General features: G+C 31.0%; 4 protein-coding genes and 1 long non-coding RNA gene across 7 annotated transcripts; all 5 read right to left on the reverse strand.

Annotated features, from left to right (window-relative positions):
* Positions 1-4,879: 4,879 nt before the first annotated feature.
* On the reverse strand, positions 4,880-6,497 carry LOC114189881 (heat stress transcription factor A-6b-like). Its single transcript, XM_028078602.1, has 2 exons — positions 5,945-6,497; positions 4,880-5,785 (listed from the first exon to the last, which is right to left on the reverse strand). The coding sequence occupies exons 1-2, from the start codon at positions 6,206-6,208 to the stop codon at positions 5,060-5,062; spliced, it is 990 nt and encodes a 329-aa protein (XP_027934403.1). The 5' UTR covers positions 6,209-6,497; the 3' UTR covers positions 4,880-5,059.
* A 2,904-nt stretch (positions 6,498-9,401) lies between these two features.
* On the reverse strand, positions 9,402-11,215 carry LOC114189882 (chlorophyllase-2, chloroplastic). Its single transcript, XM_028078603.1, has 3 exons — positions 11,023-11,215; positions 10,767-10,921; positions 9,402-10,213 (listed from the first exon to the last, which is right to left on the reverse strand). The coding sequence occupies exons 1-3, from the start codon at positions 11,114-11,116 to the stop codon at positions 9,518-9,520; spliced, it is 945 nt and encodes a 314-aa protein (XP_027934404.1). The 5' UTR covers positions 11,117-11,215; the 3' UTR covers positions 9,402-9,517.
* Positions 11,216-12,642: 1,427 nt separating this feature from the next.
* Positions 12,643-13,161, reverse strand: LOC114189858. The gene has a single exon (XM_028078574.1). It carries the CDS (start codon positions 13,159-13,161, stop codon positions 12,643-12,645), a length of 519 nt encoding a protein of 172 aa, XP_027934375.1.
* Positions 13,162-15,290: 2,129 nt separating this feature from the next.
* On the reverse strand, positions 15,291-16,016 carry LOC114189781. Its single transcript, XR_003605732.1, has 3 exons — positions 15,936-16,016; positions 15,724-15,837; positions 15,291-15,507 (listed from the first exon to the last, which is right to left on the reverse strand). It is a non-coding gene; the product is annotated as an uncharacterized LOC114189781 (long non-coding RNA).
* A 2,438-nt stretch (positions 16,017-18,454) lies between these two features.
* LOC114192139 (VAN3-binding protein-like) lies at positions 18,455-23,031 on the reverse strand. Of its 3 annotated transcripts, none has more exons than XM_028081755.1 (7): positions 22,641-23,031; positions 21,983-22,090; positions 20,652-21,102; positions 19,941-20,201; positions 19,658-19,707; positions 19,392-19,449; positions 18,455-19,207 (listed from the first exon to the last, which is right to left on the reverse strand). In XM_028081755.1, the coding sequence occupies exons 1-7, from the start codon at positions 22,971-22,973 to the stop codon at positions 18,984-18,986; spliced, it is 1,485 nt and encodes a 494-aa protein (XP_027937556.1). In that variant the 5' UTR covers positions 22,974-23,031; the 3' UTR covers positions 18,455-18,983. The 3 variants fall into 3 exon arrangements, with proteins under 3 accessions (XP_027937556.1, XP_027937555.1, XP_027937554.1); XM_028081754.1 differs by having other exon boundaries at positions 21,983-22,093; XM_028081753.1 differs by having other exon boundaries at positions 21,983-22,102.
* Positions 23,032-24,895: the final 1,864 nt, after the last annotated feature.

Below are 24,895 nucleotides of genomic sequence, written 5' to 3' on the forward strand. Positions count from 1 at the left end.
CTGTGAAACTTACAAAGTTATACAAGAAGATATTTATGATCTTAAATTGATATTAGATTAAGTCTGATTAAATAAAATAATGAAGCTTTAACCACCGATTTATTTTACTAATAAACTCCCAAATTTAATAGCTTGACTCAGACAGATACATGGTCTTCCCTTTGGATAAGGTTTGGAAAATGAGGTAAGGTAGGTCCTCCCTTTCTTATCATTCCAACCAAAAATTTCTCTTATTTTATTTTATTAAAAGGAGTTCATTTTAACTTATTAAAGGGGCTATTTTTTATTGTTTATCAAAATATTTATTCAAACATGAACTTAATATAATTTTACTTTAATTTTTAAGTAGTTACTTGGAATTTTAGTTATAAATTTATAATCATATTTTTTTTCAAAATTACTGTTTATAATAATCTTATTCTACAGGAACTGTTAAATCCCAATAATATAAATAAAAAATGTCACCTAGATTATTATTATTTTTTATTTTAAAAGCCGAGGAAAAAAGGTTGGGCTGAAACCAATGTGCGCTAATTCATTCTCCACCTACAAATGCATTTAAAATATTCTTACAAAAGTTAAACTAATCTTTTGTTAATAAAATTACTGAAAAGTTCAGAAATAAGACACTCTGGGCGATGTGGGCCAATAGCTGCTTGCCCTGAGGCCCAATAGTACGCGTAGAAGCCCAATAGATATTAGTCATGGTCAAAGAATTAACCACCTCATTTTTTCAAATTTTCTGCTAATTTTTTTTGTATTATTTTCTGTTGAATATTAAAAACATATTATATTAATATTTTAAATATTTTTTAATATATTTTAAAACGTCAAAATTAATGGTAATTAATGTATTATAAAATCACAATAAAAATTCAAATTCTTTATAAGTAGGATTTGTATGTATCAAAACACTAGTATGCAATTATTTTTTATAGTTATGCCATTATAATTTAATTGAATGATATTATTCAAATCAATATATTTTTCTTAAAAATATTACACTTTTTCCCCTACCACGGATATTTGTAATATAATTATGCTTATGGTAGTATAATAATTATCACTTCAAAAAGCTTTTTAAACTCTCTAAACCTTTTTTAAAGATTTTCGACTAACATCATTAATCAAAATTTTGATATAGTTTTTGAATATAATATATCATTTATTTTCTATTTTATAATATGTGCTCTATATTAAAATGGACTGGAGAATAAAAATGTAATTACGTGATAGTAATATGAAGCCATTTTCATGTTATTAAAAAAATTTAAAACAGTAAAGGTAAATTCTGCAAAATTATTTTCCCTCTCTATTTTATATCCAGAAGCAGTACCTGTGTCACACACACACACCAATCAAAGCTTCTGTTACACATGCATGCATGCATGCATCTGTCCATAGTATGGTTAATAATGTATGATGATGTCCCTCAAAACGGGTGCTAAATTTTTTCACTTTTTTGTTTATCTTTTTGTGTACTTTTTGCCCTATGAAAATAATAAGGATGCTATAATGTTTTTAGCTTAATAGTATTTTCTTCTATATTTATATTAATTATTCAATATTTTCTTTTATTTATTTTTATTTAATGTGATCCTTATATTATGTAAAATGATTATCAATATTAATTCATCTGGATAATGATAAATTGACATCTATTAATATAATTACTCACTTTTCTTACGCATTTACTATTCAGGAGATAAAATGAAAGGAGTGATATCAATCCCAATTTAAGAAAAAAACCACCTTTAAAAGAAATATATAAAGATAATATTAAGTAAAAAAATAAATAAAGAAAACATTGAATAAAAATATTTATGAATTTATTAGTTATATAGAAACTTATTCTTTCATCATCCAACAAAAATAGAATCAATAATTTTGTTTGACATCCGCAACAGATAAATTTCAGTTCCTAAATTTTAACGAAAAATTATAATTTATTTTTATCTTAAATTTTTATATAATTTAATTTTTAAACTTAAAAAATAATAGATATAATTTTTTTAACTCAATTATACATTAAATTTTGTTGACATGTCAAGTAATTATCAGGCTTACATTTGAGTTGTTTATGTAAAATCTTGAAAAATGACATTTTAGAAGTCGTAGTAGTTTAAAATAGTAAGATTCGATTATATTTAATATTAAAATGTTTTAATATAATTAGTTTTGTTATAAATGAGTTTCATTATTTTAAAATATATCATCTCTCTGGAAATCATTTTTCTAGAGTTTTCTAACTTCTCTACAAAAGTTCTTGTTCTTTGTTCACTTGATTAAAGATTTCATACCGCAGAAGTGATCCTGGCAGTGAAGTCTTCAATTTGGACTGACCAGTTTTTTCAACCGTGTAAGTTGCTTTATGTTTGTTTTCTTGTGGGTCTTTCTGTCCTGACTTGCATTTGACCCTTCTTTTGGTTGCATGTGAGGTTTTAATCTTCTATATGAGTATTTGTTGATCAATGATCATAACGATATGTCCTTATGATTTGTGATGTTTTTATGTGTAGATAGAAAATCTTATGGAGTTAGAAGAGTTTTGGTGTTTTTAGAGCAATTTAAATTGGATAACAAGTAAGAGAAACTAGTCTTAAACTTGTGTATAAATGAGTGTTTATGATTTGTGCCTTTGCTTGGAATGATAAAGTTTTTGAACTTGTATGATTTTGGTTGGTTAATTTGGTTAATTAGATTTGTAATTCTTGTTGTATGTTGTTGTTTGATCTTGTGGTATTTGGGAGAAAATTGAATTTGAGTCATTATTGAAATTGGTGCTAGTTTTTATATTTTAAAAATTATATAGGATCAATATTTAAAAGAGGAGTACCAATTTGAACTATGAAACAGGTTCAGATCACCTAAAAACTCCAAAATGTATTTGTTGTTATATGATATGTTGTTGGGCAATAGGTTTCATTGTTGAACTCCACTTTTTGCGAATTGATCAACGTTGAGCAGCATTTAGGTGGTGTTGAGCGCCAGTGTCCACTGTAGGTTTGGGAGATATGAATCTAGGGCGATGAGCGCTAAACTTTAGCGTTGAGTGCCAATTTTTACATGCAAATGGCATTAAGCGTGAGATGACCTGTTTTGTTTGTGTTTTTTGTTTAACTATTTTTCTTTCTTTTATTGTTGTGTAATTGTGAAGTAAAGTATATGATTGGTGTATATTATGAAAACAAAGATATATGGTGAATTGTTGAAAGGTTTCCCGAGGAGGAAATTCCATTGATGATGTGTGTTCATTAAAGTGTGTCTTGGGGTTGAGACTATTCCATTTTTTGAGGCTATCCTAAACTCTACTGCTATTTATACTCATGTAGAGGAGAATGATTAGGTGGTGAGAGTAGCAGAATGTCATGTCATAAAGATAGTTCCATTGTTCTTATGATTGTAACAAGGATTAACCTTGTGTGTGATAGCTCAATAGAATAGTTTATATCACCACAAGTGCTTGACTTCACACGTATGATTCAAGTGCACATATCCGGATAATATAAAGTCTAGAAGAACTTGGTTGACAATATAATATGTTGAGTGGTTGTGTTTTATATTCGGCATGAAACTTATACACATGTGAGATGTTTAAAATTTATTTGTATCCTTTGTTCAACTAGTTTACCCTATATGTTTTCTTTGTTTTCTTGTATTGTATTTTTTTCTTTTACAATGATCACCGGCGTGGTGTGAGCATATGATGTTGTAGGTATAAAAACATCTTTAGATGAGAAACTAACACATAAAGTTGAAAAATGCTTTAGGAACATGACCGGTTAGATTTTTTTAAAGGGAATCGCATAAATGCAATGTTATATTTATATAATCATGTGGTTGGTTGAATTGTATAATTTACTTTATACTCTAGGATCTATTTTGAATATTATTATAAAAGGTCTTATTTTACTAGTTTTATATTACTGAAATGATATGCCACATTTTGTGTTGCTTAAAACGTTATCATTTAAAAATTAGTTTTGAAAGTTAAAACATAAACAAATCTCAAATTCCTATTTAAATTTACAAACTAAAATTCTATTTGACCTTATAAGAAATGAAAGCCAACTACATTCTTAAAATTATATATATATATATATATATATATATATATATATATATATATATATATCCAAATATCCAAGAATAAATGACAAATCAATAATGTAAATAAATAAATTTAGAAATATCATTAAAATCAATATATCTGGAGTTTAAAATTTTGTTAAACGTCTCAAAGAATTTAAAGAAAAAAAAAATGTATTCAAATTTACCGCACACCAATACTCCTACGACAAAACAATTGTGAATAGTTTTCACTACTATTTTTTTTTTCTTCTTATAAAGGGTAAATACATGACATTTACCCTAGAAAAAGGTGGTAAAGGAATAAGTAGCAGTTTGAAAATTCTAACTTCTTTGATTGGGTGCTGTAAAGTTAATGTCATGTTGATTCACACACTTTTTGAATATAGTAGATCGCACTAGCTAGAATGGTCCTTTTATTTTGGCCTAGGATGTGCTAGAATGCAAAAGAACATCAACATAATAGTTTGTTTTCAACAATAATGTTTTTATAATATCCAAAAGTAGCCTCTTCTGGATTTGTTTGGAATGTAACCAAGACTTTCATCTTCCAATCATATCTCAACACCACAACATCCACTTTTCGGGTCAAATCACTAAAACCCATCTAATATCTATCAACAATATTACAACAAAGCAAATTGGTTAGAAGAAAAAATACATTTTTTTCTTTTTATTTCAGAAGAGGACTTGTAGTGCATCTATCTACATATGGTTAACATTTTCCTTCAGCATTCGTGAGATATCTAATTTACGAACTTTATAAATTAATTCACTATTCACTCACTAATTATAGTAATCAATAACAATTCCAACTCAAGCAATTCAGGTAGCAACACAAAACCAAATAAAAAATAAAAATTCCAGATGCATGTAAAATCTGTCAGAAAAAGAACATAGTTGAAGTTATTTTTGACCAAAAGTTTTAAGATCATACCGCAAACACAACCTTGGACTGCATCAATCTTATTTAGGACTTGGAAGCTAAATAACCAAGTTCCTCAGACAACAAAGTTACATCTTCATTATCATCATCATCTTCCAATGCTAGTAGATCTTCTTCAACACCCTCATTCAGAAGTTCTTCCCACAGTACTTCCTCAATGCCTTCATTTCTACTTTCAGCTTCACCTCCTTTCTCCTCCTCACCACTTTGTTCCTCCATGTTCATAGCAAGCTCTATGTCAGAAACTTCAAGCTCTGACATTTCATCATCATACTCCTCTTGTTCAAGTTTAACCAAATCTGAGCATTCTTCAGCATCACAAATAGGCCTTCTTCTCTTGTTGGAAAAAGCTTCTTCCAGCTCCTTCCTCCACTCCCTTTGTTGAACCAATTGTTGCAAGAAGTTGGGGTTCTGCATTGCCCTTCCCAAGAACTTCATCATCTGCTGCTGTTTCTGTTCGGTCTTTCTGAGCCTACTTTCCATTGATTGAAGATGGTTCTTTGTGTTCTGCTGTTGGTGTCTGAGTTTCACCAGCTCCATCATCAGAACTTGCTTGTCACGTTTCAACCCATCCATTTCTCCATCTAATCCAAACCTCCCTACTTCAACACAATGCTCAAGAGATCGTTGCAGTGGCTGAGGTTGATGACTGCTCTTCCTCCTCCTTATCATCTTCAATAGATGCCTTTGTCCTCTGAGAAACCCTTCATTGGCAAACTCCCATTTATCAGGATCCACCTTTCTAAACCCCTACAACAACACCAAGTTCCTTCTTTTCAAATCCCTAAAATCTCAACAAACAATTCAGACACACACAACTGGAGAAGATTATATGGATTCGTGGTTGTAACATGAATGCAGATCAGAAGAGTTAATGAGAATACGATGATGTAATTAAAGTATACGTACATAGGTGTTGAGCTGTCTGACAAAGCTGGAGAAGTTGTTGTGTTTGAAGTATTTGGGGAGAAGAGTGATGGAAAAGGCTTGAGGATCCCACACAACGAAGCTGTTGTTTCCTCTGCTCCATGAAACTATGTCATCAGTGGAAACATCATCGACTATGTCGTAAGTCTTTGTGAGGAACGGTGGAGGAGCACTTTCATGAAGCCCCTCAAGCGGTTGTGGAGAAAACTCTTCCTTCACAATCACAGGACCATCATCATCATTCATATTTCCAATATTCAAACAAATCAATCCACACACAAGCTTCGATCTGGGTTGGTGAAAAACGATGCCTTTGCCTTTCGTTTTTGAATGTGAAGCTCTCTCTCTCTCGCTCTCTCAACAAGGTGATGATGATCGGTGTCTACTATTTAGTTATCTAAAATGGAACTGCTTTGGAGTGAAACTCAAAGGAAAATTGGATTCAAAGGGTGGCACCATAAGACAAAGAAAGAGTTTTGTAACGTGTGAAGTTTAGAGAAGTTGTCCCCAAGCTCTTGTGATCGTACATGGATTTGGAACACAATAAGAGGTGGTTGGAAACTCTTCCGAACAGCTTTTAATAAGAATTTTATAAAAATAAAATATGATAAATTTTAAAATCAGTCAATTTTAAAATTTTAAACTAATTTAGTTTTTTATATTTTAAATTACATAAATTTAATTTTTTTAATTAAATTTTATTATATTTCAAACATATTTTATAATCTTATTTAATTAAACATTAAAGAAAAATATATCAAACAAAATAAATAATATAGATACAATTTTAAAATGCATACGAAACATCAAATAATCCTAATAAAATTTGATTAAAAAAATTAAATTCGCATATTTCAAACAAATAAGGATTAAATTGATCCAAAATTTTAAAATAAACTAATTCTAAAATTTAATGAAAATTAAGAAAATAAAAACATATTTAACTCAAAATATGAATGAGTTCATGTGTTTAAAAAGTTGTTTTTTCTGTTAATAAAAATTAATTTTAATTTATATGTAAATTAATTTTTTATATATATTTTTTTCTAGAAGTTATTTTAAAGAAACACCTTCAATGATGCATCAAATAAGAAATAGTATCTGTTGTTTTTGTTCTTTCTCTTTTTTGCAGTCCTTTTATAAAGATCACATGAGTGTTGAAAGGAACAAGGAGGCAGGTGGCAACCTGATATTTCTCGTCTCAATGTTTCACTGTGTGATTTCATTAATTATTTTTTATTTTTTCCTTTTCTGTTTCATTTTAGAGACTGAGTTGAAGATGTATTAGTGTTCATTAAAGGCCATGTTGGCTTTCATATTAATGTTTACTAATTTATATGCTTTTTTTCTTTAATTCTTCATCAAGTTTTCAATTTCTGAATATTTCATTCTTCATCTTTTTTCACACATTTTATTATTATGGTTTCAGCATTTTCTATGTATTTTATCACCATAACTTTTTTATAAAAACATAATTATAAAAGAACATTGCTTTATGTGAAGAAGTTATAATATGAATAAAAGGAAAAAAGAAAAAAAGAAGAAGATGCATTATTATAAGACTTTACTTGTTAAGTTTAGAGTATGAGAATGTGGCAAGTCGTTATGTTATTATAAACAGAGAAGTTTGCAGAGAATTTTTTTAGGATATTTCCTCTTTGGTTCTTTCTTTAATCATTGTGTTCATCTCATTTCGTTTGTCCTTTTCAGATGTTCATAACTCTTGTGAAAATGAGTTGTCAGAAGTTTCTGGAATTTTGTGAAGGAAAAGATTGTAAATGGAAAGGATAATGTTCTTAATATTTACAACAAATTTAAATATATAGAAAAGGATTTAATGTAATAATAAAAAGTATGATTATTGTTGAATCTTTAGCATAATATATATATATATATATATATATATATATATAAATTATGATTTCAACCTACTTAGATAGTTATTTAAAAAATAGAAACAGAAAAAAAATTGCTTTTTTTTATAACTACGTTAGAACAGAGACAAACTTAAAACAAAATTGATAACATATATCAATTTTTGTATGTGTGTACTATAAAAGTCACGTATAAATAAATTATTTTTAATCATAGCTAATTTAGCATAAACAAAGAGATTCGTATTATTCTTAGATATAATGTGAAACATATTATGATCAAAATTATATTAATGTTTTGCAAATGTGAGAAAATTCCTTAACTTTTATTTTTGTTAAAAAGAGTTTTGTAAAATATTTATAATATATGATTTCATAACTTAACTAATTAATCGATAACAAATTTATTTATAAATATGTGAACAATGTTGTTGATTTTATTCTAATAGATATAGATGGTATAAAATACTAGTAATTTCTCACATGAGATTAGATATATTATTTTTAAATTAAAATTAAATGAATTTAATATTATATATTATTAAAAAAATAGAATCTGAGAAAATTAGGTGAAGACTCTTTAATGATTCAATAGCCAACAGTCAATTCCAATCAAAGAATGGTGTCCCTCTCAACTTAAAGGTATTTAAAAAAAATGCATTCAAAATTATATTTATTATTATTGTTGTTGTTTAAAACTAGAACTTTATGTTGATGTTTCACATATTAATTTAATTCGATTTTTAGTAAATAATGACTCAAATAAATATAAAAATTAAATGTAGGCTGATTTATTTTAGTTTTAATTTAATATAAAATTTAACAAAAACGCATTTCACAGTTTAATTTAAGTTGGTTTAAATTCTTCAAGAAAAGCTGTTCGATATTTATAATACAAAATTTTCATGTTAAAAGATATGTTATGAATATTTGGTGTTCATACTAACTTCAGTGTTCTGTTGCTTGACAGAAAGAAAGAAAAAAGTAGATCGTAAATAAAAATTATTTGTCTGAAGAATTAAGAAAATAATATTACAATAATTTTGGGAGAGATAGTGGTAATTTTTTATTTTTTATTATCAATATTAATTTTGTTTTAAAAATAAGATTTGGAAACAATTATAATGTCTAATATAATCAATTACGGGATATTATTAAAAACTGAAAACATGAATACACATCAACATATATAAACACAACAGAAACAGTAATTAATGATAAAAAAAGTTCCAACAATAAGTTGAAAAACCTTTATTCACTCTATTATATGTAAAAACCAAAAAGTTTGGAATCAATTTTAGTATACAAAATTCCAAGTTCCTAACATCACTTCAACTATGGTTACTGGTTTTTATGTCTGTCAAATAGTTCTATCTTTGGTCTGTCAAATAACAGAAAAAGACCAAATGCAGTATAAAAGAAAGAGCAATTTATTAATATCTTGCTCAAGATGATGCAAACTTCACTTGTAACTCAGAAGTTGAGTGATATGTGACAAGTGTGATAATAGCAAAAATATGAATTTGGATTTTCGGTTGATTTTTATATACTGTTTCGTTACTGTATTTTTATAATATACTGATTATCATCTATTTTAACGTTTTAAAATCATTACATAATATTCAAGAGAAAACAGCAACAAAAAACACCATCAGAGAATCCGAACTCAGAAATATAAGGTCTACATCTTCTGTGAATTTGACAGATAAGAATCAAATTTGAACTCCAATGGCAGACTCACATGCCTGTCTCTGATACCCAACAAGTCCCCATAATCATCATGAAAGTATGCTTTCAAGAATGCAACAATAACTCCTCCAACAAACTTTCTCATTGGTTTTCTGGACTCTCCATTTTTGCATGAACAATATGTAACTTTCCCTCTAATTCCTTTGGTGTCATCATCTAGCATGTCAGAGTGGCCATAATCCTTGGCCACAAAATACCATGCAGGTTTCTTACACTCGCTGAAGAAATTCTCATGGTTCACACCCTTAGGTGCACAAGGAGGAAACAATGGATTCCTTTTCACTTCACCAAGACCTGACCCTATCACCATCACTGGCATGTCAAAATCAAATGAGTGAGGAACGTAGGAGAGAACTGGTGGGGGAGTTTGCTTTCCTTTGTCCATTCCATCAACTGGGTCCACTCCTATCAAAGCTGAAAACTTTATATCAGTGCTGATGTTTAGTTTCCTCAGAGAAAGAGCAAATGCTGTTTTTCCTCCACGACTATGCCCAGAAAGTGCTACCTTGTTCAAGTTTGGTCTTACATTTGGTGGAAGAAACTTGCAGAGTCCTTCTGATAGCCAATTTGTTATTGCAGCTGCAGAATGAATCTCATCGCTTGTATCAGGTCCTGCCACTGTGTACAACTGTCAAACGCAAACAAGATTGAAATTTGTATCTCCATTCATATGGGATAGTTGCATCAAAAAGGGTTAGTCACATACACTTAAATCTCTGTTAAGAAAGTTGTGGTAGAGGATCAAGGGAAAGAAGCCAATTTGTTTGCAAAGGCCAAGGTGTCATCATGATGACTTCTTCCTCAACATCAAAACCAGACCTAATATCTAATGATTTCCCATAATTATGATGCTTAGGACATGCATATATCCTTATGTCTAAAGGGGAAAAAAAAACTTACATTGTACTCATGCAGTGTAGTAAACACGGAAATGATGATGATTGAAAAGAATAATCTCTGTTATGCCTGTGTTTGTTAATCAAGTAATGGCATGATAAACTATAACCTCTGAGAAATAATAATCCCAAATCTATTTTCCCAATCAATTAAACACTCTAAGATAGCATGGTCAACCACTGAGACAGTATAATATTATTCACTAAGATGTTTTCTCATAACTGATACATGAAAAAGCAAGTAGCTTTTTACAATAATTAAGGAGTAAAATGGTAAGTAGTGACCTGAGGAGCAATGACGATGAATCCATGAGAAGCAACATGTTGTATCAGCTGAGAATAGAAGACGTTGTAAAGAAGATAGCCATGTAGGAACATCAGAAGTGGGAATTCTCCAGCTTCAAGAGGAGTAGCAATCAAGAGAGGTTTTGGTGGTGGAACTGAACGCAGAAAAACAAAAAAAGTTACACAGAGAACTGAGTTTTGAGTAACCAAAAATTACAGAAACATAATTGTAAAAGTTAAGGAAACCATAGTGTACCATTGTTCTGTGTACACGACGAAGATTCAACCCTTAAAATCTCAGTTGTGTACTTTCCGATGTCAAAGACAGTGGTAGATGAATAAGAACACATAACTGAAAATTGAGCTTCTGCTAAGTTTTTGCTGCAGAATTAGATGATAAACTTGTGGCTTTTATTTAGCCTTGTTGTGTACTTTAGTTTCTTTTGATATTTTGGTTTGGCTGAAGATGATATTTTAACTTTTGTTTGACTTTTAGTGGACCAAAGACCCAACAACATGTTTGAGGCTAAAGATTCTTTATGCACAAAAACTAATGGGGCTTTGCTAATTCCACCCCCTGTTTAGCTAAGTTCACACCTTTAATTTCCCGTATTTTTTTTTACAAAATACTTTTCATTCAGAGAAATACAAAAATATGCTGACTATGTTAAATGAATTTCATTTTACTTGTAAAGCGCCAATATTGATTTTTTATTGATAAAAAAAAATAGTAAATCTGTGATATAAAATAACACTTTATCGATAATTGATAACAGTGAGAGAGGTACAACCTTTTTATCTAAGAGATAAAAATACAAAAATCAAGTTATAAACATAAAACTAATATTTTAAAATATATAAAAAAACAAAATTGTGAAAAAAATATGTGACAAGTTCTACATTAATTATCCTAATATGATAAGTCTAATAAAAATGAAATTAAGAAATATTATTACACATATCTTAAAACTCAATGAACATACATTTGAAAAAATACAAAAAAAAATATTAAATTTAATTTTTGTTTATTCTTTCTGTCAAAAATAGTGTGAAATATGTTCATGACCTATTCTATTTATGTATCTTACACATAAATATTTATTTCTAATTTTTTTAGATGTTGTTGAATATATTGTTAAAATATATTAAGTTATACTGACGGTTTAAATATAATAAGACATCATTTATTGTTTACTCCTATTATCCTAAAATTTGGTCTGATAAAATTTAGCAATAGTTATTAATCGAATTGGAGTTTTTTTTTTTCTTTTATTTAAGCATCCATTTCTAACAATAGCTCTATTAGTATTACTACCAATTTTCTTTGTTTTATCTTCTTTTTCATCTTTGTATCACATGAACAATTTTTTTTTCCTTGCTTATTGTATCTTCTTTTTTTCTTTTATTAACATTTACCAAAAATAATAATAATAATAATAATAATAATAATAGTAAACATTGTGTTTCTGATGAAACTATTTACATTTTCTATAACTAATCATCTAATATTTTAGTTTCAAAATTACATTATCATAAAAAAAAAAATCTTGAAATTAAAGGTTATGTTATTTTAAAATTATTATAATATTATTAATTATAACATTATTACATTATGATAAGAACAAAGTTTGATAATGGAGGTGGGAGAAAATAAGCATACTACAAGAAAAAAACTGATCATCTCATTTGTGAAGATTTGGATTGAAAAACCGAATCCTTTGGATGATGATGACATTGAAAGCATAGAGAAGGGAAGAGAGAATTTGATAAATAGATTAAAATGAAGCATCCAAAAAGAAGAACATTAAGGGAAAATTTCCAAAAATAAATAAATCCCATTAATGTTCATTCATGTTAAGAGGTTGAGCCAAGAAAATCACTTAACAGGAACCAGCTTAAGATTTGGAACATAAACACTTTTTTCATTTTTCTGAGAGGGGCTTCTCCAGAACCCAGATCCGTAAAATCTCTCCCACATCTCTTTCTCCAGCTCCACCATGTCCGAGTCTTTCTCCGCCACGCTCCGCCGCCGAAGCGCCGCCACGTCCTCCTCGTCCTCGCTGCACAGCGGGTACACCCGCCCGGCGCCCATGATGTCGTCGCAGCATCCGCACGTGCACCGTCGCGAGTGATTCACCATCTCCAATCCATCGCTGTTGCTCCGCAGATGCCGCCGCTTCCGCCGCAGCGCCTTCTGGCAGAGTCTCGCCGGCACCTTGTACATCGTCAGATACATCATGTTCGCCAGCCCGAACGAGAAGCAGCAGCACACGGCGGCGGTGCCGCCCACCGCCTCCCCCAGCCTCGTCCCCGTCTGGGGGAAGCTCCGGCTCTGCGTCAGCAGCGGCTGCCCCGGGCGAGACACGGCCGAGCGGAGAACAACCTTTTTCGACATAACTGACGTCGTAGCCGCTACCTGACGGCAGTTATTAGTTTGGTTTTTTTTTTTTGTCTTTTCCCCTTATCCTTCTCTCTTCCGTTTCCGTGATAATCCGCACGGGGTGTGGATGTCTCTTTAAATTTGAAGAAATAAGGGAGAAAAAGTTTTATGAGCGAAAGGTTTTATCGTTTTGTTCTGTGCTTGGCCATGGCATGGGAACCAGGTGCAGAAATGGTGAGTTATGAAAGTCAATATATAGGGAAAAAATTTGCTTTTTATAGGATATTTAGTTTTGGGAGATGATGACTAAGCTAAAATGTAGGAGGAGATGAATAAGGTGTTAACTGTGGCCGTTTTTTTAGGGTTTAGATTGACTTAGTTCCTCGTCACATTGCCTATTTGGTGAGTTTGTTTCTCAATATATACGTTTTACCAATACAGATCTTATTTGAATATTAGGAAAGAGAATGATACTTTTCAATCCATTATTTTTTGACCTACTTTTAACTCATCATTTCGATTATCACTAGATTATCATATCACATCATTAAAAGATATAAAAAAAATATAATCTAGTGATGATTAAAATAATAAGATAAAAGTGGATAAAAAAATGAATTAAAATATCATTTTCTTAAAAAACAATATATAAAAAACAAAATGAGATAAAGACGTATAGAGAGACTAAATTACTAATTATACATAAATTTAAATTTTATCAATTTTATTATTAATTTATAATTTTCTATCATCACGACTATTTATTTGATATTTTATTAAAAGTGAGTCACTATTATAAAATGATTAAATAAAATCTGATCTCTCGATATCCATATTTACTTATTAGAATTAAATTGAATTATTTCTTTCACCTCAAGTAAGGAAGTGTGAAACTTCAAATGTTGGGCCACTAAATTGGAGAAAAGCCCAGCCCAACTACCAATTACTTGTTCGGCGCTTCTTCCTGCACCTCCAAGACGTCTTCTGTACTCTCAAAATTTACTATTATACCCTTCATTAATATACAAGTGAAAGTGGGTAGCAACGCAGTAAATTTCATTTACTGCGTCGCCAACTTCTCTGCACCCCAAAATAATTTCATACTATTTCTTCTCCCGTTTCTTCTCCGTCTCATTACTCATTACTGTGCCTTCATTTAAAATTTTTTCCGTTTCATTCTGGTGTGGTCCCTAAGCTTTCATCTTCTGTCCAGGTTAGCCTTAATATTAGCTTAACTTTTTTTTTTCTGTTTATGATGTGAGACGGAATTTGTATTCCGTTTCAAAATGTATGAAACAGTTTCCACATTCCGTTTCAAAAAAACAACACGAAATCTTTATGAAACGCATTCTGGCATCCGTTTCACACCAATTTGAAACGGAATACGTAATCCGGTTCGAGAAAAAATTGAAAAATATTTGGGAAACGGAATACGAATTCCGTTTCATAAAATTGTGAAACGGATTCTGTAATCCGTTTCAAAAAAATTTGATTTTTTTTTTGAAACGGATTACAGAATCCGTTTCACAATTTTATGAAACGGAATTCGTATTCCGTTTCCCAAATATTTTCAATTTTTTCGCGAAACAGCTTACGTAATCCGTTTCGTAAAGGTGTGAAATGGAATTTGAAATCTGTCTCACCAAGAAACAAAATCTCAAATTTATCCTAATGATTCATACAAGACCAAGCAAGTTATCTCGTGGTTTACATGAGTTAATGTCGAACTAAGAAAGGAAACAATATGACAAGTACCACACATGTTTCCCCACCAAATGGTTATGTCATAGCATAAGAAAACATCAAACAAGGGTCAGCACTTCATGAACAATTGTAGATAGTAACACAGAAAAATAATGCTAACAAATGATGAAATAGTAATATAGAGAATGAATACTTGCACAGGCATCAAGGTGAGGATTATAAGTACATGGACAATTTTGTTGCATTTTACATGGTAGAGATGTAGGTCACAGGAAAAATATGCTCGTAAACTACAACTGATAAATACAAGGGATACTTACATATTTGTCAAATTGAGGATTATAAAAAAATAGGTTCCTTGGTTCATTTGTTGGATTCAACAGCAAAAAGGTTCTTTTGTTCATCTGTTGGATTCAATAGCCATCTACAGAACATCCATGTTGCACCAATAACCGATAGAAGAGACAACAAGGCCAAGCATCCAAAATGAGAAGGATCATTTGCAATTATTGCAACACCAAGCATTATGGACTCCGCTAAACTAGCAACAACAATCTCTGTCGTTCCAATGAGATTTGCTTTGGATGATGGGATTTCTGTCTGGAGAATTTGTGCCCCTACAACATCATATGACATGTGCCCTAACCGCTATAAAATCTGAACAGACAGAAGCACAACAGTTTATGTTAACAAAATTCAGTTTGAACAAACTTGACAAAAGTTAATTTTACATTAAAAATACAGTTTAAAATTTTCCTACTTCTGCTGTTATAACAGAATTTCAATGACCTGTTGCAACTTTTTTCAAAACTGATATCCTGTACTCATCTTATATTAGTGAAGGTTCAGACACTTCATACTTTCGTGACTTACAATCAGAAATAAGAAAGTAAGAAGAGGACTCTGATGAGAAATCGATCCACTCAAGTATACAACAACAGCCATGCTGAGAAGTAAAGCTTGAAATACCAGCCCAACTGCCCCAGCCTGGTACAGGGAAACAATAATTATCTTAATAAAAAAGAGTGCTCAAACATTCCCATGTGCAAGAGTAAAATTAAAACTACTAAAGATAGAGAACAAACCTTTAAAATGCCAAATTGCTCGACCAGAGTTGAAGACACAAATGTTGCAGCAACACCCATGACAACACACATTCCACTGAATCCTCCTATGATAGATGGATGTAAGCCTGCATAAATATTGGGAAAAACCAAAAAAAACACCGAAACGGATTCCAGGTTCCCTTTCAGCCGTTTGGGAGACGGCTTCCACAATCCGTTTCAGTTAAAATAAAATAAAAAAGGAAATGGATTGTGTGTTCCGTTTCAGCTTTCTGCGAAACAGATTTCACAATCCGTTTCGTTAAAAAAAAAAAACAAAACGGAGTGTGTATTCCGTTTCACGTATATTTGAAACGGATTTGGAAAACCGTTTCTTATTGCTTTATTGGATTGCGTTATGGGGGTGCAGAGGGTGAGGGTGTATGGTTTTGGGGTGCATAGGAGCGGTGAAAAAGAGAGAGTTAGTAACTCTTAATTTTTACCATGGACAAACATGGAAATAAATTTAATTTTGAGGGTACAGGAAATATTATTGGAGGTGTAAGGATAAGCCCCCTTACTTGTTTCAGCTCATTAATGGTCTTGTCTTGTTTAGACACCAAACAAACATGTGTTCACAACACAATACACAACTAAACAAGTCCCGTTGTATAGTTCAGTATAAAACACCAACAATATTTATTTTTACTGCTAATATCAACAGTATTAAAATTATATTGAACGGTATTAATGTAAATGTTTTAATCATTTATTAAATATAATTATGTTTATTAAAATTAACTATATATATCTCTTCAATGATTACAAAGTTTATGCTTCGATAACAACTGTGTATGCTTTGATTCCTATATTACTTATTCATTATACAGAATATTATGAATTATTTTCAATTTAAATAAGTATTTATAAAATTATCATTTTGAATTAGTAAAAACACATATATTATTGCACATTCGTATTCAGTAATAAAAAACAGTTCGTATGATCAAGAAAATATTATCATTGTAAAATAATGATATTGGTAAAATTGTAAAACTAAATTGTACGTCAAAAGTACATTTATATTGGTGTAAATTAATTGTTGTAGATATTGTTTCTTGTCTAAAGTCTAAATGGTCTAAATATGTCTTAGATAATGAATGAATCATTTTTGTTAGTCTTCGTAATTTTTTTAGTCCCTGTGTAATTGAAAATTAACACTTTCATTGTCTTTATATATATATATATATATATATATATATATATATATATATATATATATATATATATATATATATATATATATATATATATATATATATATATATATATATATATATATATATATATATATATATCACTACTTAACTATTTGTGTTAAAAAGAATAAATGATATTTTCAATACAAATAATCTACCTTACTATATGAGTATTAAAGACAAAGATACTAATTTAAAACTTTGAAAGGGTGAAAATAAATAAATAAAAATAATAGGACAAATATAAAATTCACACATTTTATAAAAAAAAAAATACAAATTTTAATTTAGAATTTTATAAGAATGAAAAGCAAAGAAACCTCTTTTTTTTAAAGACCTAAATCAAACTCACAAATTTTAAAAAGTGCTAAAACTATATTTAAGTCTAACTAAATTAAAAAGTAGAGTATACTACATATTGTAATTTTCAACTTAAATATATATTTGTTAAATCATTAATTTGAATTGGTATTGTTTCTCAAATACATTTTAGTTATATATATATTTTTCTCTTAACTTTAAGTCAATTTTGAAATTAGTTCATTTCGAAACTGTAGACTAATTTAGTCATTTATTTCTTAAAATACATAAATTTAGTCTTTTAAATCAAATTTCAGAATTGTATTTGAGTTGTTAATACTGTTTGACACATTTTTTCTTTAATGTTAAGTTAAATATTTTATGAAACGCGCTTCAAATGTCAAATAAACTTAACAAAAAATCATTTAAATCAATTTTTTAAAATTTATTTGATGTTTTAAACATATTTGTTAGCTAACATTGAAGCGAACATATATTAAACGATATAAACAAAATTAAAATACTATAATGAAATCTTTTTAAACATTAAATAAACTTAATAAAATTTGATTAAAAAAACTAAATTCACATATTTACATAATCAAGGGACTAAATTAGTTCAAGATTTCTAAGAGAAATTAATTCTAATTTTCACTAAAATTAAAGAACCAAAACATATTTAACCATTCTATAAAATAAAGTTAATTTTCATTATACTATGTCTGAATCTGACTCACTTGTTTGAAGTCATGATTGGCAATGAAGAAAAAGAGTATTTTTTATTCCCTAGCTAGGTTTGCACACAATGTGACTAAAACTTTATGAAAACCATTTAGAGAAGGGCAAAACAAAAGAGGCTTTAAATTTGAAGTTACCACATGTTGAAGTAAAGTTAGGAATAGTTTACATGTTAAGTCACTCTCAGCTATATTTGCGAAGGCATATTATATATCTGTTCACCACTTTACTTTAACCAAACAAAACACAAAGTGAAGAGGAATATAATCCAAAACAATGATGACTATCTCACAAAACCTTAAACTATTTCTCGGGATCCAATGAGAGAAAGCTCAGATCAACATGTATAAACAAAAGACATAGATCATCAACAACAACCTTTGTCTTTATCTTCAATGCTACACTTCACTCAAATCTCACCCTTTCTTTTTTGTTCTTTTCTTTTGACTAACTTTGGTCTAAGATACTCACTCACTCCTTTAACTTCTTTCCAAATCAGCAAAAGAACAACACCAAGGTTCATTCACATGATTTTCTCTCACTTTCCCATTCAAAAAATACATAAAAATGTCCCCCAACATTAAAGAAAGCAAGAAAGAAAACCCTCATATCACATAATTGGAACTTCATTTCAATTTTTTTTTTTTTTTACATTTGGATCAAACCCCCCACCCCATCATGTATCAAAAGATATACTACCATGTTCATTAGATCATTATCATCATCAATCATACTTTCCCTTTTTCTCTTTACCCTTTTCTCTTTTCCCAAATCCCAAAATTTCTTCGCACAATCAAACGTTGCATATTCTGTTTCTGTTGTTCCTCTCGGCAGCAATAGATAGAAGCCTCGACACACCCTGAGTCCACACATCGTACTCTCTCTGATTTCTGCACTCAAATTCAACAACACCACGCATCACTGTTTTCAAACCAAAGTAGCGACGGTTCTCTCCGCCTTCAAGCAAGTGCCGACCAGGCCAAGCAGCCATGTCTTTGATCACTCCGAGCACCACATCTGTGCAACATTTTTTCAAAAAAGGGGTTTGGAATTAAACCTAAAGAACAACTCTTTTCATTCTTTTTCCTACTTTAAAGACCACAGCTTTCACAAATCCCTAAACCGGACCAAGACCCACCTCCAATTCAGTTAAATTATTTCGAGAGTGGGACAAAAAAGTAAACCAAAATCAAAGACTCACTCTTCTTCTTTTTCGTGATGGTCCCAGCAACGTGCCTGCTCTTCATCTTCACCATAACCTGAGACCATAAAAAGAGTTATCACACCACTTTCACATTTCTCGGAAAACTAAAACTTGTTCTCATCCCCTTCACATCACATCATTCTAAGCGCCCTCACTTTACAACCTTTTTTTTTTTCACAAACCGGGTTCCTACTCTTTAATCCATCACCAAATAATTGCTTATCTAATACATGATTTCGAACAAAGTAAACAAAAAGTCGCACCTGGTTCATCCTGTTTATGTAAACGGATACAATTTTCCAATGCAGTTCACCTGCAAGAGCAACAACCGATTCCTCAAAACAAATCATTTCCTAATCATCGTACAAGGAAGAAAAACAGGACACTTAAAATAACACGACAGGATCTGCTTTACTAATGTCTTTTTACTCCGCAGACACAAAACAGAGACCATGCCTAATTATAGCAGAGAACAAAACTCATTGTAACAAACGTTCTGAATCAAACAAAATAAAATAACATAATAGAAATGTATTGAAAATATACCGGTGCGTGTGCGTTTGAGAAGTTCACAACCTCTGGCTAGCAATTCTCTGCTACAGATACCCAAGAAATTTTCTTCTGGCACAATTTCACCACTGAAGCTACTATTAGAGCTGCCATTGCTACCATTGCTACCGTTACCGTTACTGTTACCTATACCACCACTACCACCACCACCCAAATTCTTCTCCACAGGAATCACGGCTGCTATGTTCCAAACCTCCTTAAGGACCCTCGCTTTCAACGTGGCAGCACCGCGTAAAGCTGCAAAATCAGGCCACAAACACCATGCTCAACACAAAAGCATCAAAACCCCACAAAACAATCCTATGTAGGGACAGAAACAGATCCATTTTGCAAACAAGAACTAATGTTAACTGAAAATATTGCATGAACATCAGAACAAGATAATATAAAGTTGTCCTATGTCAGGATATATTTCCAAAAAAGCTAGTACAAAACAAGGGATAAAAACAATAATTGAGAGAAAATTCATTCACTTTAAAAGTTTTTTTATTTGGTTCTTCTAAATTTGAGCAAGTGTGAAGTAAGTAAAAATGAAAAATAATTACCACAAAAAAACTTCTACCCTTTAAAGTCATGTATATTACAGTTAAATAAATTCAAAATATTTATCGAATTATAACGTTAATTTTTTTTTCACGTTAAAGCAATTAAAGTGAATGTCATTTGTTTCTAGTGTCATGGGCATACCTGTGGCCGCAGCTGCCGTTAACGTCGTGATGTCGCCGGCGGATCTCACGTTCACGGCGGAGCTGACCACCGAGGCCAGGTGGTCGCGCTCGGCACCCATGGCCTCGGCCGCTTCCACACACTGGGCTGCCACCAGAGTGGCCGCCGATGCCACCGCCATGTCAGTCTTTGCCATCTGCTCGTCCTTTCCGGAACCGGAAGAGGCGGCTCTGGCGGCGGCGGCGGCAGCAACAGCAGCAGCGACGCCAGCAACCGAAACAGCCGCGTGGAGCTGAGCATTGTGCGCCCTGGTCTCCTCCTTCTTCTTCTCCTTCCTGTCCTTCAGCCACCTCCCCACTGTCTTACCACCGCCTGCGGCGGCGGCCGCAGCAGCGCCGCCGGCACCCCAGTATTGACCGTTGAGACCGGTGATGATGCTGGTGGCGTTGTGGTTGTTGTTGGAACGGTTATACTGCAGAGAAAAAATTCCATGTGGTGGGCCATTCTTAGCAACAACATAGACCAGCAACCAACAACTTGTATTGCAACATCAACTTTGTGTGTTTCACAATGGATCTTGTCGTGTCAGTGAAAATATTCTGTGTCTATTTCCAAATCACTAATACCCCTTATCAAAATTTGTAAATATTTTAGAACCAAGTTAACAAAAATTGTTAACATTAGTCTCTGCTGTTCTGAACAAAAGAACAAGGTAACAACCTTGGCGTGGCAGAGGCCAAAACTGTACTTATCTTTATTTATGTTTTGGTCAATGCCTATGGTTAACTTATGCTGAATCCATTTTTCCAATTTTTCCTCATAGGGTGGTCCATCAGCTATTAATGCAACCCAGTGGGAAATTTTTTTTCAGGCATGTTCAGGAATCAGAAGAATGGTTATTGTTGGCGGTGCTCACCAATTTCACAAAGAGGGGGGGACCACTGTGTAACCTTGTAACTGAAATTGCAAGGGGAAAAAAAAACAGCTTTTGGAATTGTAAACCTAACGAAAAAATTGAAACACTCAGAAGCATGAGGATTCCGAAGAAAAAATAGTCCATTTTTTAGTGGGCAGTGGAAAAATGAAAAAAAAAAAAAAAAAAGTACTAACTAGTTTGTTTGTTTTGTTTGGATTGAAGAGAGAAAAGCAGAGGAGTCTCTCTTAAGTTTGTTCTGTTTTGTTGGTAAGAGAGAAAGCTGAAACTACATGGTGGGTTTGGTTGGTTGGTTTGGTCCAAGTGTGCAGTGATATCAGTGTTCGTGCTTTGCACCAAAACAAAAAGTATAAACTCCATTAAAAAAAAAACATGTTTGTCGGTTGAGAGAGAGAAAGAGAGGGAGAGACATAGTTACCTTGAAATCGTCAATCTCAGAAGGAGAAACCGGGGGGCTGTCTGTCAGGGAGCCATTAAGAGGGCCACTGCTGTGAGAGAGCCTTCCTGAGGTTCTTGGCGATACCTCCTGCTGACCAAACTCAAAACCACCCATTCTGCTTCAGTCTTTTCTCACCATTAACACACAAAAATGGAACACTACTCATACAAACATATTCAAATTAAGGATATATGTTCAAACCACATTTACTTAATTTAATTTTTATACATCCTATGTATTTTAGTTTTCATAAATTTTGACAGTAAAAGCTAGAAGGTTTAAAATTGTATATACATGAACGAAAAAGTTAAAATGTCTAAAATAGATTGTTTAAATGTAATTAAAAACAAAGAAAAAGTTTGTATATCAAAAGAAAAAAAATCAAACTAATTAAAGTGATCTTGAAATGTTTACAGTAGCAACACTGATACAGAAAAAAAAAAACACGGTTTCCTTCACTGAATTCAACCACTGATATGCTCCTACTAAGCAACAAACACATTGAAATCCCTACGAAAAAATTGAAATAATTTGATTTTGTTATTCTCCTTTCTACATAGAAGTAGTTGCAGAGAGAATAAAGTGAGAAGTGAAGAAAGAGAAGACGAAGAAAGAATGGAAGAGTGAGAGAGCATACGGAGTGAGACATGATACGATCCATGATCATCTGCGAGGTCTCCGAGGAAGCAAAGGAGAACGGGTTGCCGGAAACAGTGGCGGATTCTTCAACTTCTCCAGCTATGTCTTCGAGTATCACAGAGGCATTAGAATTGTTGGAACAAAGGTTAAGGTGGTTGTTGCTGTTGTTGTTGGTTTTGTTGGAACAAGGTGGAAGCTGTTGAGACGAAGAGAGGGCCTTGGAGACTTCCATCGCGGAGGCGCTCCAGGACCGCGAGAGGAACTCCATGGGGTCGCGAGGCGCCGTGCTGTGAAACGGGTCGGGTCTCCATGCGGGTCGCTCCTTTTCCATTATCGGGTTCGGGCTTTGAAGAAACGAAGATGAAGAGGTTTTGTTTTGTTCAGAGAATCAGAGAGGTTTTAAAGAAGAAGAGGGGAGCGGAAGTAACAAGTTCTATTAAAAGAGCACGGAGACATGTGACAACCGTTGATCTTTGTCAGGATTCGATCAACGGATATCGTTGCTCGATGCCATCATGCAAAATATACCCTACCACACTTCATAAAAGATATAAAGAAGGGGAATTTTTGACAAAGGGAAAAAGTGAGGGGAAAAACATGTTGAATAGGTAGATCAATTAGAAGCTTTAATTGATTTAGTAATATATTTATATAATCAAATAAAAATCAATAAATTCCATAGAAGTTCTAATTGATTTAGTAATCTATTTATATAATCAAATAAATTTCAATAAAAAAAAAAACTTTGGTGTTTCACTCACAATTGTGGTAAAAAAAATGGATCATTTTTCAAGTGCGGAAAAGGAAAAAAGCACCATAGATGAGTTCTACTTTATACCATAGTTAATAATAAAATCAAACAATTCAGGATAAGATTAAAGGGTCTTTGATTTGAACCTTTTTTTTTTTTGTTAAAAGTGAGAAAGTGTTTCTATTTGATTTTCTCAAATCCCATGTTGATACTTTTTTTATATTAAGAGTAAATTAGTTGTGTGCAAAACTAAGCTGTCAATAAAATTTATTTAAATGTTGTAAACAAGTTGATAAATAAGTTTAGTATATTTCTTAAGTTGAAATTAATTTTGAATTTTTTTTCTAATTTTAATTTTTCTGAAAAAAAAAATGGATGAGATATTTGTCTTTTGCAGGTAGGTCCATGATTCAGAGAAAAAATAGTACCATATTATTCGTTAAAAGAGGCAATGCAATGCAACTCTGCTTCTGCTAACGATACGTGCATATGCCACTCACACACAAACAAAACAATCGTGATTTTCATAATTGCCAAAATCAATTTCACTCAACTTTTGTAACAAAAAAATTTATACATGAACACTGTAAAATAATTGTTTTATTTTATCTTTTTCATTCAATTATAAATCATTGGTTACTTTTCATACGAATGATCTGAAAAAGCACATACTATTATACTATTCCTCATTAAATAAATGTGTGAAATTATTAACCTTCACTTACTATAGTTGTTAACACTATAACTTTTCCTTAAAATAGTAAACAAATATATATTACCACAAAATATTAAGTTGTAAAAATTGCTTAATTGTTAAACCCCAATTAATAATTTGCACTTAGAAAAATAATCTAAAAAGGGATATATAGAGTTTATTGAACATAAGCTATTAAAAAAATGGATAATTTCACCTTTTTTATTAAATTTCTAAAATACTAAATATGTTTATTAATTTTTTTTCTCTAAATTGAAACTCGTTTTTTAATTTAATTAATAATCTATACTATTATATACAAATGATTCTCTATTTGTTGTATATATTTAATTTTCTATTTTACTCTTTAATACTTTTTAAATTAAAATAATTGTTTTATCAATTTTATTTTTTAAGTTATTTTTTATTTAATCATTTTTTAAATTAACTATTATTATAAAATTTAACTACTTTTTTAAACTAAAATAAAAAATATAATAAAAAATTGTCTAAAAGAAATAAATCTTACCTATAACAAAATTTGTAAAAGTTATTAAATTTTTTTATAATTATAATAATAATAAATAATTTTATTATTTTTTATTGACATAAAAAAAAATAATACACGTTTATTTTCACTGACAACAATAACTAAATCAAATAAAAAAGTTTTTTTAATAACAGAATTTATGTGTTAAAACTGTGATGGTCATTCACAGATTTAATAAATGTTTAAATTTTTAAAAAATAATATAACACATTTGTTTTAATAGTTTGAAAACTTGACATGTTTCACCAGCAAAATACA

This window comes from Vigna unguiculata, chromosome 7, assembly GCF_004118075.2.
Source record: "Vigna unguiculata cultivar IT97K-499-35 chromosome 7, ASM411807v1, whole genome shotgun sequence".
Classification (NCBI taxonomy): Eukaryota; Viridiplantae; Streptophyta; class Magnoliopsida; order Fabales; family Fabaceae; genus Vigna; species Vigna unguiculata.